The following is an 18,069-nucleotide window of genomic DNA, read 5'->3' as shown; positions in this document are numbered from 1 at the left end:
TCACCTAACCCTGTGCTTCCTTTTCCTCTTCAGCCAGCAAATGGGGTGGGAAATGCCCACAGTGGCTGGCAGCCTTTCCTCCTCTGGATATGCCTTCCTTAAGGATGTCCTCTTCCCATAGCTTGTGCTTTCCCACCAGGGCTCTCACACTGGAGACATCTGCATCAGATGTGAGCTGTGGTCTCATAATGCACCATTCTATTATCTTATGTAATATGGAAAATGGCAGAAAAATTAGGAATTTCATGATATCAAATCCTGAGGCATTGCCGTGTTGAGAAAAGCAGTCTCCTGAGTTGTGCTGAAGTACCCTGGCTATACATCTCTTGGCTGGAAAGGCAGTGCACTCAGAAAGGTGCTGTGGCCACTTTTACACTGAGGAGGTAAAAGAGACTCTGCTTAACAATGGGGAAGGCTTGGAGGAACTGCCAGAACCAGGACTGAACCTGTAACCTGCATTGGGGTTCCCTTATCTTGCCTGGGACTCTCAAACAGTTCTCATGGGAAATGGCATTTTTCTCTCTGTAGTCAGGAAATGCACTCTGGTAACTAACAGATTTATGCATCAACTAGTTTTTTGTAATGTACTTCATCCCTTGGAGCTAGCTGCAATGAACACTGGAAATTTAAAGCTGATGATAGCCTATGAGGTCGCATATGTTAGACAAGGATAGTAAACTCAAAGGTATACCTCTCCAACACTTGCTGATTTTACCAAGATAGCAAGAGACCATTAACCTACTACAGCTGAAGAGGTTTAGAGGCCAGTTATTTCTGGATAAGTTGCTTTAGCAGTCCCAACATCTTTTAGTGTTCGATGGGATACTGCAGTGATGCTGGCAAGAACTACAATACTTGAGGCAGGGTGTGCCTCACAAAGAAAGACTAATTTAAGAAATTTATAAATAAGCTACCTAATAAAGAGGTATTGCGGCATTGCATTTTTGCATATGCACAGGTCTTCTATGAGTCAAATCAGAAGAGAGATTATATTCTGTGAAAAAATAAACAGACCACATAACCCTGCAAATATGAGGTACTATCAGCATTTGTTCAGGACATTAGGTACTTCTTGGAGAGTTTCTGAAATATTTTTTGAATACACATTTTTTCTGAGTCTGAGTAAAGTTAGCATATTTGTAACAAGAAATATCTAAACTCCCTATTTGTCATGGGGAGGAGCATACAGAGACCTTTTAAAATCAAGTTAATATTTTAAATGAATAGAAGCACTCCTTTTTTTTGCTGATTTTACCTTATGGTCCAAATTTTCTCAAGCTGTTTCACTTTTTCTATCCTAATGCCTTCATGGTTTAGTGGTAGACTCAGTGGTGTTAGATTAACAGTTGGTCTCAATGGTCTTAGAGGTCTTTTCCAACCTGAAAGATTCTATTAATCTATATTTGAATTACAGATAAATATGTTTATGTATACCTTTTTCATTAGGACATATATATTTATCTTGTTCAAATAAAGACCATATGGGTCACCAGAAGCAGCTATGTGGATCAGGCAGAGTTTCACAGTCACTGCCATATTAAAGCCTGATCCTTCTGAGTGACTTTTAGCATTGCTTTTGTGGGGATTGTTATGATCTCTTGATTTCTTGATCTCTTGATTTCTGACTTGGACTTGAACATTTTTGCTTTTATTGAGATGAGCCACGATGTGATAATACTTTCAATGCCTGAAGCATCATACTAATGCACATTAGCTCCATTTACCTGTATCTCTGAATAAAACATGGCTCTTTCTAGTAAAGATAGTAATCAGGAATAAACCAGGAGGGATTTCAGTGAAGCTTCCTTTCTTCTGTGTTCAGAAAGGTGATCTGAAAAATCTGAGAGGGAGATGTGCTCAAGCACCTAATATCAAAAGCCCATGGTATAGGGATGAGACATAATGAGGAGTCTATAGGCTGCAGAGAAGCTGTAAAGGATGGGAAAGAGTCTGAAGAGAGCAATCATGAGGAATGATTGACAAAAGTGGAAAGAAACCACAAAATCTATCTGATCTTTTATTTGTCCTTAGCTTCCACTTTAATAAATCTTTTAATAATTTAATCTGATCCAACCCAATTCTTTGAGCATTAATATTGAATTCCTAACTCAGCTGTAGTTTTAGGATGTGTTTATTCTGGTCTTAGACACCATCAGACTAGTTAGGGAAAAAAAAAATCATTGCAGAAAAAAACCTTAAATGAAAATCGTTCCAAGGCAGAGCAACTTTGGGTGAACTGTGTCTCACCACTAGTTCATCAGCTGGCAGACAGACCCCAAAATTGCCATAAGTGTGGTATCTTGGGATGGCCCAGCAAAGTTTCTCTGCTCCTTGAGCTGCACAAAATGTATCATTTGCCCACTGGGGCTCTGCCACCCAAGTCAGGAGTGCGTTTCCTCAGAGTTGCTGCAGCCCACTCCGTTCAGTCGTTCTCTCTGACATTTCCATTTATCCCAAACTTGTCTCGGATGCCTATAAAGCTGCTGCTGAACTTCTGCAGATTGCAGCCTGGGGTTTCACAGAAAACCCAGCTTGATGTTAATCCCTTAATGCACCTGAAGGTGAGTCACCGCTGCACAGCCTGTGCTTTATGGACAGCAGTCCCAAGTCAGGCTGTCTATTTCACCACCACGGGGGCCTTTGGTGGTCCTTAAACTGAGCATGGCTGGAAGTTTGTACTGGTACTAGCCACCTTCAATTTTGCATTCTCTGCCACCTTGGTAATCACAAAACTTCTTCTTTGTTATTTAAATGGATACCAAGGAGGATTTTTCATTTATATGCTAATAGAGCTTTTGCCCAAGGGTGTTTTGCAGCTTCTCATTGCAACAGGGTGAATCAAGTGCTAACAACAAAACCAGGTTCCTCAACGTCAGGTTCCCTCAGCATCAGTAACTTTGGAAACAAGTGACTGAAGAGGACATGCTGATTACCCAGGGTGAGATTCATCTAATTCATCTAATTAATCTAATCTACCTTCAGACATCAGAAGTCAGGTGTCAGGTCTGGTCTGGACATTAAGGCTTCTCCAGAACAATCCAATGTGGTGGTGTTTAGTCACTACTTGCAGTTGCCATGCATTTTTTTCATCCACTCAATACAGAGAAAACACAACCAGCTTCTACTACGAGTTTAACTTTCAGATGACTTAGCCAAGTCAAGTCATAGTCAAGTAAATCCTGAGTGCACACTTTGTGAAAAGGATGTGTTTGCCTCAAAAGGAAAAATGCTTCATAGCAAAAAGGAATTTTGAACTTTGAACTAATTTAGGGAATTTAGTACCAGTGCCAGCTTTGAGTTGAAGGTACCTTTGGCCACCTCTGACTTGAGCTTAAAGAGCAAGTATTTCATATAGGGCAGGCTTGAGTCAGGAAAGAAAGGTTGGTTTCCAGGCAACAAGCAACTTTCAATCAGCTTCCTAAGGGCTGCTGAAGGCTTCTTCCCCCACCTCATTCATTTCCTTTTGTCTTGAAAGCAAAGGTGCAATATGACAAGGTAAATGAAAACAGGATCTCACACAAAAACCTCACACCCGTTAGCTTCCATACATTTCAGAAGCATGACCTCGATCTGGCAGCCGTAACAAATGCTCTCATTCCTCAGTTGTGCTGCTGAAACTCTTCTAGGCACTTCAGCCGGGGCACAAGTAGGTTGTAGCAGAAGAAATAGAAAATGTGTGTGCTTTTGTGTGTACAATCACTTTTGTCTAAACGGTTTCTTGTCCCCATTCTCACAGGGAAAAAAAAAATTATTCTAATACTTCTTTTTACAGAAATGTAGGTGCTCATATTAAGTAAAGCATCAGACAAGGAATGGGAGAGACTTGTGACTCTCCTTAACCTGTTGCTGTAGATTATCTAATTCTGGCTTCAGTTGAAAGTTTCAATACAATGAAGGTGAGAAAGGAAGTTAAAAGTGAACTTAGCACTTTCATGTCATGATAAAATTAATGTGCTTATTTCAAAAAGCAACAACAAAAAAGTTAATGCAGATATAAAATGAAACCTAATAAATTAAACTTTTGGAAGGATGAAATACTCCATGTAAGATGATCAGATTGTCTTAACTTGTTCTTCTTGTAAGAACAACTTTTCATATTGTTTCCTCTGTTCACATAAGAAAAGTATGCAATGAGACTTCTAGAAGTCATTGGGTTTGTCTCTAGTTTCTGTTAGTCAAGGTCCTGGTAAAAAACTCATACCCACAGTCAGAGTGGCAGTGATTTCACACGTATGCCCATCTCTAAGAGGAAGCAGGATGCTTCGTCATCCTATTAATCTCAAGTTCTTTCATAAGCACTAATTTTAATCATTCAGGAGGACTTTCAATGCAAATATATGTGTGCCTAATAATGCTTGCATAATGTCTTAGAAAATTTAATCACAGAGCTTCCTAGAGGTGTGCTGCTGAAGCACATGCAGATCCTCAGATTAAAAAAATTCCAACAAAAGATTGTTGGATCAGTCCATTAAATTCCAATAATCTGCTTATCGTGTCCAACCACATAACAATTTCAATACAGTTGGTAAGAAATCTGGAGCTCTTCTGCATCAGAAATTGATACTGTAGTTTGTGGAAGTATTTAATGATTTTTCAAGGTGAAATTCTTGAATCTCATTTAAATTGGTTAAGGTGCATGCTGTATTAAATGTGAAGCCCAGAAATATGAAAGACATTTCAAATGGAAAAATGACACAATGTGGTTTAGGGAGCAGAGAAATATTGCTTATCATACCTTCTTTTATTTATTTGAGATGGAACACTACAAGAAAATTGAGTGTGTACACAGAAATCATGATGCACAAGATCATGAATCAACAGCACTTTTCAGAGAAAAATGTTCCTTCAAAAGAATTCTTATTATGTTCCTATGTAAATGTCTTCATTCTAATGATCATCTCCATAGTTGTTTTTAAATTTATTTTTTATTATGGATGTAATCATGTATGGAATTCAGGTGTTTGCCTGGAGAAAATATGCTGATGTGTTTATTAGGCTATTGCTATCCTCACTTTAAGAATATCACTGTAAGGCTATCTCACATGGATGATCCCTATCATATCATCAGCCAGGTTACAGCTGCTACTGCATTTCCTTGAGCCCCAGGTGGGAGCAATTTGGTCCCTCAGCATGCTCTGCTCCGCCACAAGACCTGCAGATATGGAAGCTCACACCTGACAGCAGCTGCTCTTTGGACAAATAATGTGGGTGGGAAAATTCCCTGTTTCAGAAATTGTGGAGGGGTGGAGCTCTGACTCAGTGCAATAAAACACCTGTTCAGCAACTTCTGAGACTTTGTCAAGATTGTAAATTTGTTTCAGGAGGCACTGGCACTGCGGAGCCCTGTACTAAGGTGCCATTCACAGCAGCTGCTTTTAATGTAGCAGCGATCTCCATGGCATCAGCCTCTGCCTTATCTCAGGTAAGTGGAAAATAGAACAACCCTGGCAGGAGTCTTGGAGTTTTGGTTCAGATTTGCCTGAACTACAACAGGTTGAGTCCCCTGTTATCTACAGGACATAAACTTCCAAGAAAACAAGATTATCCTTTCTTGGACATTTGCAGTTACCAGGACCTGTAGTCAGAATTTTCCATATAGCACAGAACTGGTACATTCCTTTTATTGTACAATGAGGAGGTACAAATTGCCTGTTCCACATTGGAATGCTACAGTGGGGAATTGAAATAAGTAAAAAAAAAAAAAACAAAAACCTTTACTCTCTTTTTCATCCCCTGTTCTTCTTCCCTCAGCAGCATTCAAGCAGAAAATCAAGCCCCTTGGAAAATGAAGAAAGAAAATGTATGACGCACGATGTAGCCCCAAGTGATGATGCTAAGGTACCATATTTCTACAAACTAAAAATATAGGGGACTAAACTAACACTTTTTTGAGAAGGGTAGGATCTTTCCTCCCCCTCAGATTTGGTTATTAAAAATTCATGTGGTCATGTAGAAATAGGAATGTTTAATGAAAGAAATTTTTCTTTAGATGCAACATCTGCATAGTAATAATAACATAGAATGTGTTATTTACATGGTTTTAGTCCTTAGGGAAACCTCTTAGTGAAAAAGTTACTGACTTGCTGTTAAAATGAGACTGACTTTGATGTTCTTCTAATGCTACCTCTTGACTTCATGAAGCTTTACCCAGAATGAATGGAGAACGTTGGCACAGTCAGAAATTCAGAACATGGTTGTTGGTGAACTTTTGGGGTTTGGTCATTATTGCCAGTTTTCAGAAGAAATGCCCACTTTGATCCCTCAGCACTTCCTCACAACGAAAGAACAGCTCTGGACATGTCTGCAGGGCCTCTGGCAGAGACAGAGTTGCATCAAACATGCAGCAGCTCTATCAGCAATGATTTTTGCTGCTGGCATTGTGCTAAGCTGCTTCAAAGTAAAACACAGGGGCTACAAATGAAAAGAAAACTTACTTTTGCTGACATTTTAAATGGTGTGTGATTCAAGCATCTATAGCTCATATATATTTGATTGGGTTTTTTTCCTGTGACCAGACTACCAAATGAACAGAAAACTACAAACATTGTTTTGCCTGTGTATGTCACAACCTTATCAAACTGATTGATCAAACTGATCTCTTGTTAACAGCATGCTGGCAGCTCCTACAGGTAGATATTAGTGTACAAAAGGCACAAACTACCAGTGGGGAGTGAAACTTGCTGTAAAGGGCAAAGTAGCATACCCAAAACTGACATGGCATTCAGGTTTTCCTAATTTGCTCTGTGTGTGTGTGTGTATGCTAAAGCTCAGCAACAGAATGTACTAAAGCAGGAAAAGCAGCTGTTGAGGGAAAATGATGACCCAATCTCCTTGGCAGTTTTGTAATGATTTAATGTATTCACACTGAAGTTCTGTTTTGGTTTGGAATATCCAAGGCTAAAAGCAACCAACCCCTCTTCACCGCTAACGTAGTTACATTTGCATAAAGATTGTTAGAATCCAGCATATGATTTAGAACATGCCTGAAGTAATTAAAATAAAAAAGATCCTGTGGCCATAATCTCCAGTGTACAGGGGGATATGGGACCCTTTCCACAGCTTCAATTCATTATTCTTGCCTTAATTTCTTCCTGCCAAATGAAGTTCTGAAAGTTGTTTGCTGTACGCAGGCATTTAACAACAAAGACATTCTCAGACACTCCTTTATTTACCTCCTGGTTTTGAATGTCTTCTCTCCTCTGTAATAAATCTTTAGTGCCAGAAAACTGGCACTAAAGGCACAGACTTGTCTAAACTGGCCAATTTCTGCCTCTTACAGATACTGAGTTTCCTGGGTAGCTTTTGGTAATTGCCTCAATTTTTGTAAGTCATAGCTTACACAGATAATCATTAGTAGAGAGCTATTAGAAAGGATAACATACTTGTAGCAGACCTTGACTTCCAGGAGAAGTAAACAGGTATAAACTTTCCTTAATGCAAAAGCTCAAACATTTGCCTAAGTACTTGTTTCAGTTTGAGAGGGCTTTGCATAGCTGTGTGATAAACTGAATAATTACTGGATTTGGTTTAGTAAAACATACCTGGGGCTGTGCATGGAATTTAGCTGTTCCCTACCTATAGTGCAAAGTCAAATATGTTCCACTGCTAAATTTTCAGAAAAATGTAACAACAATTCACAATTGTGTGGATCTGGCTCAGCCTGTGCTCTGATATCTCTGAGATCTCAGCCTGTGATCTGTGCTGAGATCTTACCTCCCCGTTTAAAACACAGCCATATAAAATATCCTGTGCCTTACATATGACTTTGTGCAACAATGAGTAATTTATTTTTCAGTTTTGGAATACACCCACCCAGAAGCCAAGATATTTTATTCTTTGTAGCCTGATGAAGATAAGTGCCATTTTTTTTTGGCACTTAGCCCACTTGTTTTGATGTGCTGCTTCTGTACCTCACAGCAAAAGGGGTTAGAATTTAACCAGTCAGCTCACTGAAGGCATTCTGATATGATTCCTGGTCATAAGCTTGAGCTCATGAGGAAGCCTGATGGTTATATTAGGCACTGGCTTCCATTTAACATGCCTTTCAATTACCCAGTGTTTTATAAAAACATCAATCTTGCCATTTTTTTGGACAACTTCATAGCCTGGAAATTACTGCATTTTGGTGCAATTTCCTTTGATGACCTTCATGTCTTTTATTCTTATAGAGATGGAAATTATGTGAGAGGTTAAGCTAAATTTTATCATGATGGATTCCCCACGGTCCAAAGCTCTACACACTTCAGCTGATGTTCTGTCTTGTCTCACTGATTTCTTGTACTTTGACCTTTTTATCAGTCTTTGACTTTTGTCACACATTTGTATGTGCTTTCTCTTATTTCACTCAAGAGTTACTCCCTGTTATTTTAATTGAAGTCTCTCAGAAAATATCTCCTAGTAATTTCATCATCTTCAACCAGCTCTGCTCTATTTCACTTCAGACTGTCTTTTCCAAATTTTGGCGTTTAGCTTTCATAACAGCTTCTTTCTTTGGCCACCCCTTCTTGTTGATGATGTTGCATTTTGTGACTGTACTAAGAATAACTGATCTATTTGTCTTCTGCCATTATCTGAACTCCTTGAGATCTTTCTGAATGTCAGTGACCACCTATTTCTTCACTCACTATATGCTGTGCCTTCAGTATTATTTGTCTGAATATCTTCTTGCAAATACACAAGTGGCATCGTAATAAGTTAGGCCATTTTATAACTTATACAGATACTTGCTACTAGAACTGCAAACTAACACTTCCCTGTTCCTAAATCTGCCTCATTTTAATGCTATAATTTTTTTTTTCATTAATGCTTTGCTCAGAAAAGCATTAATGAAAAAAAAAAATTCCTAATTATTCATAGCCCAACTCAAGGTGACTTTTCAAATACATATTATTTATAGATATACTATTTATGCCTTCCCCTTTTGTTGGAGATACCCAATTCAGGATCTGCTGATACCATATTTGTATGCAGATTAGGGCTCTTCACGTAGCAGAAGCAATAAATAGAAATACATAAACAGGGCTGTTTGGATTTTCTTTCCCTGCAAAGCCTCATCCTCAGACATCCACTGCAGTCATTTTATGTTACTCCTACCAAACAGGACCTCTTACTACTGCAATCATACATCACCTGCAGAACTTAATACAATCTGAAATTCCTTCTTTTCTTCTCTTCTGTTCCTAAACAGTGAGAGAGGGAGCCATCCCCAGTGCTGACTTACCCTTTGCATTCAGTCTCTTTAGTATAATCATAATTCAACTCTTTCCTTTCTATAAACTTGAGCTGTTTTGGTAAGTATTCCCCAACAGTTCCCACAGTCAGACACTCAATGTTTCCCCCTGTGCTCCAGGCACAGTAAGCATTGTCTGTTTTCTCCTCCTTTTTGCTGATACCCTGCTTGCTCTAGCTGCTGCTAAGGGGACAGGATGAGTATGTTCTCTGAAGATGTCAAATCTTTCAAGCATATGTGATTGTCACAACTTTTACAGACCCAGATGGTCTGGCCTGGCACCTTCAACAAGGAATTGGAGATAGCCTTCTTTGAAATTAAGGACTGTAGTCAAAACTATTCCATGTCCATCAATCAGATAACCAGCCTTGGTAAGGAAAACCTCTGTTGCCACACAGCAAACTAGGAGTGTTTGTCCAAAGCCGAGTGTTGTGGAGCCCTGAGACATTCCCTGAGGTTCTAACACTCATCCTTAGTCACTCCTCTCTCATGAAAATGATTGTTTCAAAAACAAACAAGAAAACTTAAAAAGACAACCCTCTCCCCCTTCTCTCCAATTATCCAAGCACGGCATTAAAAGAAGAATTTTTTGTGTAGGCCTTGATTCTGCCTACAGCACAACACAGGCTGCTGGCCAATAAACCAAATTTGAAACAACTCTGATTTCCGGATTCACTGAATTTTGTCTTCATATTGACTGCTGATGGTCATGTGTAGAATTTAATGTTACTGGCTAAATGAACATTTTCAGCTTATTTACACCATCTTAAGTTTCCTGCTCATCCTCTCTTTCCTCACCTTCTCTTTGTGCTAGATAGCTGCAGGCCTTAGGGGTCAATGAAGTTTGTGAAGAAAGTGCATCTTGCTGCCTATTAAGTTTTTGCTGTGATTTTGCCAACTCGAAGAGACAACTTTAGCAGAACCTTGGTTCTTTTCAGTGTTTGGTTGCATTACAGTCAACACAGGTATTCAAAACATTAAGATACATCTACTTTACTGTTTGTTTTTTTTTTTCAGCAGGAAGAAACAGCACCTTACTCCTTGCTTACTGTAAGAATCATAAAGTTGAAAAATGCTCATCAGGCAGATTTCTGTAAGTACCAGATTTTTTTATTGATGTTACACCATTCTCAAATTACTGTATCAGCCCCTGTTTCTGCTAGATATTGCACAAATCCAAAACACTGAAGTTAGAGTGGCTAAGAAATCACAGTTGAAGGCAATTTATTCCACATAATAACTATTTGCAATATCAGAGGTTTATTTGGTTATTGGGGTTTTTTCCACATTATTTATCTGACAAGTTGGCTGTTTCAGGGGCTTGAAAATATCTTAACACCAGTTTAAAAGTGCAGATGTTTATGTAACATTTCCATGACAAAGGCATAGGACATTGAGCTGACATACTTACACACCAGTCCCTCTTGATTCTTTGGTTGTCCTGAGCATCATGACATCAGCTGACTCTTGCCCCCCAGTGAAAAATGTCTAACAGAAATCTTTTGGGGACTGTGGTACTTGGTGCATGCTAAATGTTCTGAAAATGTGTGATACTTGGGCAGCCCTTGCCTGGTGGTTCACATTCCCAGAGATTTTTCTCTGAGAATTTTCTCCTGCCATTACTACGTGTGTCTCATCAGAATGGGCTGATCTTGGTACATCAGGACGATTACATGGTTTTGCACATCCCTTTACCATACTGTTCTTCCGCCTCTTATTTTGCATTTTCTTTCCTTTTTGGGAGATCATGATGAAGTTTGCTGAAGCCATAAAATCCTGCAGATAAAATTTCTTACCATTCCTTCGTATTTCACTCACTTTGTTGTTTCAAGACCATGGATGTCCATGTCAGCCTTGTCAATTTTCCAGTCAAGTGGAGAGAAGTGGTCTGTTCACATTGTCTGTAATATTGGGCTGCAGAAAATAGAAGGAATATTATAGTATAGCAGAAAAGGTCAAATTAATTTCTATTCCTTTTGAGAGCTATGAAACACTGCATGTATGTGCAAGGCCTCACCTTCATTCCTTTGAACTGTTGATTTAATTTCTCTTAGTATCACCTTTGATCCAGAATGAAAATTGAACCAGATAAGAACCATGATTCAGCTGCTTATGCAAAGAGATTGCACAAAGTAAAATGATGCTGCATTCTCAGAAAACAGTGTGACAGCTGTGACCTTGTCCTCCATCCTGATGGCAGGGAGATTTCTGAGAAGTCTCACTTAGTGAGTTGTAGACATTTTGAAAATTCCTATTATCACCAAAATGTACACCCTGGAGTAGAGCTCAAGACATGTGGGCTCCGTTTTTAGTTCTGTTCATAGACTTGTTGCATAAGAAGTTTAGGTACATTTATACATCAAAACATTCTGTGCCTCTGATGCCCTGTCTACAAAACCGAGTATCTTCTCCTTTTGTTTCTCTCTAACTATTTAGGAGATGTGCTCATTTTGAAACTCCTACTATTGTAGAGAGATTTTAATTTAAGAGGTTAGGTCAGGCCTAGAAAGAGTGGAAAGTATTTTCAGATTCTTTTGTTAATTACCAGTAAATAAGGCTTGGGGACCAGTTGTGAAGGAAATTGTCTTTTCTTTCTGTCAGTAATTCCCCAGCTACTCTGCAAGCCTGTTTGAGCCTGTTTCTTAAGGATGCCATAGAATGAAGCACTATAGACCAGGATGCTGTTGAACAAGGAAGATAAACATCAGATAGGTTTTTGTTGACTAAGCAGCAACCTATCTCTGCTTTCAAAGTTGAAATCTCACAGGAAAAATAGTGGGATACTCTGGAATTGAAAAATTTAAGTACAATTCAAAAAAGATACATTGTAGTTTTCAAGTGTTTGATTTTGCAATGCTATTGATGTTCTTTTAGCTTAGCATTTTTATTTTAACATTTGAATGCATTTGAAGTGTCAGAAAACTAAAATAACTAGACATGCTACTATGTGCTAATGAGAATAATAAAATTATATTTAGCTAGCCTTTTCTCAGCAACATGATCTTTCCCCTGGAAAACTTATCAGAAGCATCTGATACAGATGCTATCTGACTGTGGGATATCTGTAGAAGACTGACAATTTTTGTAATGACATATTTCAGACTTTCCTAGATTTTCAGTTTCCCTATATCAAATCCAGGAGCAAGCCACCTTTTCAATCAAGTGCAGCCACTTCTGACTTGCTTTTTCTACCTGAATGCTGGCTTCCCATCTTTTTCAGCATGTGCAGTGCTCCATTCCATTATTTTCTCTCTGTTTGTTGCAAGTGCAGTCACACCAGGCCATTTGGTCATAGAGTTTCTACATTTTTCTTGACTTACTTGCCAAATCCTGGCTTCATGGAATACCACTTCTGTATATTATCCACTGATATTCCCCACAAACACATGCACCCAACTTAATTTTGGCTGGTTATTTTTTAAATATGCACGTCAAGATCCATGGGAAGTGTGTTTCACCAGCTTGGGCTGAAATCCAAGCATATCCTGAAATCTGATGTTACACCTCTGCCAGACACACATGCTGATAGATTTTGGCACACAAATAAAAAATTAAACCCAAAGGAAAACAGTTCACTCCTCATGAATGGGTCAATTGGCCCCTTTCATAGCCCTGCTGTCCCACCCTTTTTGCAGTCTCCTCTATATGAGTGATGTTCCTCTCCAGCCTGTGCTTCATGCTACCAATAATTGGTTTCTGTCTTGTCTCATCTTACCATGCAAATGCTCTTGACAGACCTGGGCTAATTATTTTGCACTGTACTCCTAACTAACCTTTATGCCAATTAGTAATTATGGGTCAGACTCAAACATTTCTGGCACTCCCTGATCTCACTGTGGGCACTGGAGAGAAAGGCACCCAGATAAGATCACCTACACTCATCCTGCTCCCCTGCAGGCACTGAGTGTCATCACCAGGCTCCAGTGCTCTGTGCAGAAGGTGGTATGGGGACTAGAAAGGAATAAATTCCATTAAAGTTTGAGTCTCTTGCAGTCTGGTGCCTATTTTCAGTGGTATTCCCCTCCTCAGTCCAAGACTGCCTGCAGCCTTTGGTAAAACAATGACTTTTTAGGTCATTGGGGTGTCCATTTGCTCCTTCTCAGCTGGAAGTCAGCGCTAGTGCTTTTACAACAGCTCATGTTTCCTAATTCTATTCAAGGTGTCACTTGTACAGAGCTCCCCAAATGTGGGAGGAATTTCTGGTCAGGATGAGATGGCAGGGAAAATAGTCTATTAGCTTCTTGTCTTGCTGATGATACCCCTTCCAGTGTTTCCCAAAAGAAAGGAAAAGGAGCTGGGTGGTGGCAGAGGAGGACCATGGTGGCACAGACTCTCCAACACCTTCCAGCTTTTCTCCTTAAACAAGTGAGTTATTGGGTGGCCACACAGAGCTGCACCAAGCTCCCAGCCTGGCCCGTTTTCACCCTCATTAGTGTTTGTTTGTCCTATGGCAGCCTCTAAACCCCGTGGCTGAAGCTGACACCTGCTCCACAGACAGGCAGAGGATCAGTGAGGGCATCTGCCTCTTCTGGCATGCCTGAAGCCCAGGCTCCAAGAGAGGGGATTTGCCCTGAGGTAACAGAAGTGGAAGCAAACTTCTTCCAGATCCTTAGCACAGGTGAACAGACCTGCAGTTACATCATCTCTCCAGCACTACTTAGTGCCATGTGAAAGAGCAAAACTCTGCTGGGCTCCCCTGGATCTCACCTAATCCTGCAGACCTGAGTGAAGAGGTCTCTGTGACAGTCCTCCTGTCTGAGGCTGTGGCAGCCTACATGGGTACCAGCTGATTCCACATTCCAAGAGATAAGCTCTGCTGTTGGAGTGCCTGTTCAGGCTCGTTAGCACAGATGAGGTGAAGAGTGGTGGTGTCAGGTCTGGCTCGACCCTCAGTGGTGCTGAGTGTTTGCAATGCTCTTCCTGGACTGCTGGGGTGAATTTGAGCTCTGTGTCCCAGTAAGAAATTACCTGGAATGACCTTCAGGTTGACAGGTGCTTTTTTTTCTGGGACATAGTAACATCCCTGAGAGAAGTCTTGCCAGATCAAGAGGCTGTCAGAGCTGAGGTAGGAAAGTTAATGTTGGGCTGAAATGTGACTGCAATCCAGTATATTTTTTACTGTAGAAAACAGGCAATGTGGAAACCTTCTCAGCCGTGAAACCTGTTAGTCTTAGCTGTCAGAACAATCACTCCTCTCCTTCAACTCTTCCTTCTGTTTTCAGATCTTCCTTTGGTTTTTCCTCTTTGAATGAAGAGAGATCTCACATATTTATAAAAGAGGAGATCAGAGACTTTGTCCTCTAAGGTCTTATGAAATTATTTTGTAGAAGCTTTTATATTATCCCTTCAGAGGAAATGAGTCAGTTCTGCAACAGTACACTTGGAACCTTTGCAAATCAGAGTCATTCTCCAGAGACATTAAGGGTTATTTTTGCTGCAGAAAATAAGCAGGAAAAAAAAAATTAGGGAGATTACAGCTAGTGCAGGTGATACAAATGGCCCTGTCCCAGGAAAGCAAGTGGTGCCAGTGGGAGCATAGTGGTGCAGAAGGTGACCCAGGGTATGAAACTTTGAGCTGGGACTGCAGCAGGTACTGCACCCCCTGAACCTGCTCCAGGGAGAAAATCCTACTTGGCCCCTGGACTTAAAGGGCTGGACTGGGTAAAGGGCTCACTCACAAGGGGACTCTGTTTATCCCTGGTCAAAGACATCACTGATTAGGCACAGTTCACCTAGGAGCTTTTGTTATTTCCACAAGTAAGCCACAGAGAGCAATATAGTGCTTACAAAATAGTTTTGCACCAAGATACTGGTAGAGCTCTTAGCTGAGTCCAAATCCCCTCTCAGACAGCAGTAGGAGGTAAATCCTCAATACTGCTTGTATTGTCCTAAGCTGGTGAGGGAAAATGTTCCCAAAGATCATGTCCAGCAATTGAGAAATGGGAGCAGTTCTCCTCCTCCTCTTAGGTGAACTGTAGTAAACTAGGATTCAGGGAGAACCTGTCTGTGCAGGTGAAGAATATTTCACTAGGAGAAAATTTTTTCTTCGTTTTGGTGTTACGAAATGCAGTAACAGGACAGATGGGATTTTGTAGTTCACATTCATTGCTCCTATGAGACTAGTTTTTCTTACATGCTTTGCTCTCCAGTGCTGCAATTTTCTCCTTACCTGTGATGGAGATGAGTGATTTTAGCATGTGACTGTTCATCTCAGGTACACCTCAAAGGACTGTGCTCTCACAGAGTAGCACACATAGCTGCAGTTCTGAACTACTTCTTTTGGTCTTGTATTTTTAACTGATCTTTAGCTCCAAGGCAGAGTTGAAAAGCAGTCTCACCATCATAAAATTTGAATCAGAAGCTACAAATTGGAAAAGGACACCAGGCTCACTTAGTGCTGACTTTCAGAGAGGCTGTGAGTTCAGATGTCTCAGCATTCACATGAGGTGACATTATGTCATCAGGGAAGTTGCAACACGTGCACTGGCATGGCATGGAACTGCTAACAAAGCCCAGCAACTGCATTACAGCTGGAGCAAGAAGAAAATGTAAATAGAATTTATTTGTATTAGCTCTCAGGTAGCAGTGAATGAACTGGAAGGTTTTCAGTAGCTCTCTTGTACGCTTTTGGGGGGGACAAGAGAGAGCAATGCAAGGTGATTAGTCATTTCAAGGGCTGCCATATAATAATGGTATCATAATTATCTTAGTATTCAGCAGACATTCAACTATCCTGCTATTTTTTATTTATCTCCCAGTTTAGCCTCAGTTCAAGTGAACTGCCACTTCTACAGAAATACATAAGCTCAGTTAGAACCACAGCATGGGAATACTGTCTGTAAAATTAAAGGAAAACATAGAAAATCACAGGAATCCTATGGAAAACAATAACCTCTCTCCACATTGGTAGGGACTGTAGCTGAATTGTGGCAAACCCAGATGTGGTGTAGTCCCCTTTCTTCACAGGAAGAGAATGTACTTTGTCCTAGTGGCATCACCTCACCCCATCTTCAAGGTCAAATGTGCACACAGGAGTTACTAACACTAGTGTGTAATTTATCTGTCTGTGACCAACTAGCCTTGTTGCAGCAGAATCACACCAAGGGGCTGAGGTGTGAAGGCACTTCTGGAGATTGTGTAGTCCAGACCCCTGCCATAAACAGGATTGGCTTCAGTAGGGTTTTCAGAGCCACATTCATTTGGGATTTGAACATCTGCAAGGGTAGAGACTTCCCAACCTTTCTGGGCAATCTGTGACAGTGTCTGGTGGTGGTGTTTACAGTGTCATGGCAAAAATTAAATTTTTACTCATGTTTCAGTGGGATTCCCTGCATATTGGTTTGTGTCCATTTACCTCTCACTGGGCACCACGGAGGAGGGTGTGACTCAGACTTATTAATTTTCCTCTCCTCTGATCAGGTATTTACACAAATTGATAAGACCCCTAAGCCTTCTCTGCTTCAGGCTGAAGAGTCCCAGCTTTTCCCCATAGAGAAGATGATCCATTCCCCCATTCTCTTTTGGACTGTTTTGCTCAGCTCACTTCAGCACATCCTTACCTCTCTTGCGCTGGGAAACCCAGGGATGTGTCCTTGTCAGTGCTGAGCAGAGAGGAAGGACCGCCTTTCCAGCTGCTGGCAGCACTCCTGATGCAGCCAGGAGGCTGTTGGCCTCGCTTGCCACCAGGACAGCTCACTGGCTTCTGCTCAGCCTCTGCAGAGGCTTTTCTGCAGAGCTGCAGTGCTGCTGGTCAGCCCTCAGCCCATCCTGGGGCTGGGCTTTTGCCTCCTCCTGTGAAGGACTTTGCATTTCCCTCGGTGAATTTCATGAGGCTCACATTGGCTCAGTCCTCCCACCTGGCCAGGTCCTTCAGAGTGGCAGCACAGCCTTCTGGTGTGGCAGCCACTCCCCCAAGCTCTGCTCCACCTGCAAACTTGCTGCAGCTGGGCTCTGTCTCATCGCTGACGCTGTTAACACAGATGTGAAACAGCCTCTGGGGACACCAGTAGAGACTGGCCTCCAACTGCACTTGGTGCTGCCAACCACAAGCACTTGATCCTGCTAGTTAAACCAGTTTTTAGTCCATCTCTCTTTCCAAGTAGCTACCCTGTACTTCATCAATTTGACAAAGAATTTTTAATAGCTGATTTTACATAAATAATGATGACATCAATATACATACTGAACAGTAATTTTAGAAAGTAGCCTCATGAAGATATTTTGTCAAAGAAAACACTCCAGAAAATCAGTAAATTCCAGATGAAACAGTAACAAAAGACATTCATAAGTGCTGCAGCTGTCCATACATGGTTATTGGGGAGATTTCACACTGCCAGCTTTCTCAGTTCTGCCACATGTCTTATTTTTTACAGTGTGTGATGAAAAAAAGCAATTTAAAATAAGGGCAAAGTATTTTGGTTTTCAAGACCTTTCTTTAACAAAAAGAAAGGAAAGGAAAAGAATGTGCCTTCGCAAGTACAGCAAAAATATAGAAATATCTCCTTCCTACACCCTAGGATAGCTAGAAACAAAAAGGGAGAGAAATTATGTCTTAAAACAGTTCAGAATTGTTAATTTCTGAATTACATCCCCCCCTCATCCACTTTGGCAGTTTTGGGGATGCTGGATTCATGTTTTTGAAACGCTTGAGATTGGCAGTTTGTGTGCATTACTGAGAGGAGGGATGGTCCAGGTGCCCTGAAGCCACATTTAGTTCTTGGCTATTGCACAGGCTCTGTAGATCAGATACCATTTATCAGGATGAGCACAACACAGGCTGTCAGTGAGGGAAGGACTTTCAGCTATCAGACAGATCAACAAGCACAACCCTCCCACTGCTA

The 18,069-nt window shown here is 40.7% G+C and overlaps 2 protein-coding genes across 13 annotated transcripts in view; one reads left to right on the top strand and one right to left on the bottom strand.

Annotated features, from left to right (window-relative positions):
- The window catches only part of MAPKBP1 (mitogen-activated protein kinase binding protein 1), a 529,170-nt gene that overhangs the window by 192,050 nt on the left and 319,051 nt on the right, over positions 1–18,069 (bottom strand). The gene's annotated exons all lie outside the window — the stretch shown is intronic.
- Positions 1–18,069, top strand: part of LOC103826981 (cytosolic phospholipase A2 epsilon-like) — a 37,919-nt gene that overhangs the window by 152 nt on the left and 19,698 nt on the right. For 2 of the 12 annotated variants that reach the window (XM_018907640.2, XM_018907641.2), the window contains 2 exons: positions 5,755–5,838; positions 10,247–10,322. In XM_018907640.2, coding sequence (XP_018763185.1) covers positions 5,803–5,838; positions 10,247–10,322 — 112 coding nt within the window. In that variant the 5' untranslated portion in view covers positions 5,755–5,802. Of the gene's footprint in view, positions 1–2,816; positions 2,939–5,270; positions 5,423–5,751; positions 5,839–10,246; positions 10,323–18,069 lie in introns of those variants that run through there. The other 10 variants (XM_050975230.1, XM_030240610.2, XM_050975229.1 and 7 more) reach the window with 10 other exon arrangements.

The sequence above is a fragment of the Serinus canaria genome, chromosome 5, assembly GCF_022539315.1.
Source record: "Serinus canaria isolate serCan28SL12 chromosome 5, serCan2020, whole genome shotgun sequence".
In the NCBI taxonomy this organism is placed as follows: Eukaryota; Metazoa; Chordata; class Aves; order Passeriformes; family Fringillidae; genus Serinus; species Serinus canaria.
The sequence above is the reverse complement of the archived record's forward strand: the minus strand, read 5'-3'. Positions and strand labels throughout refer to the sequence as shown.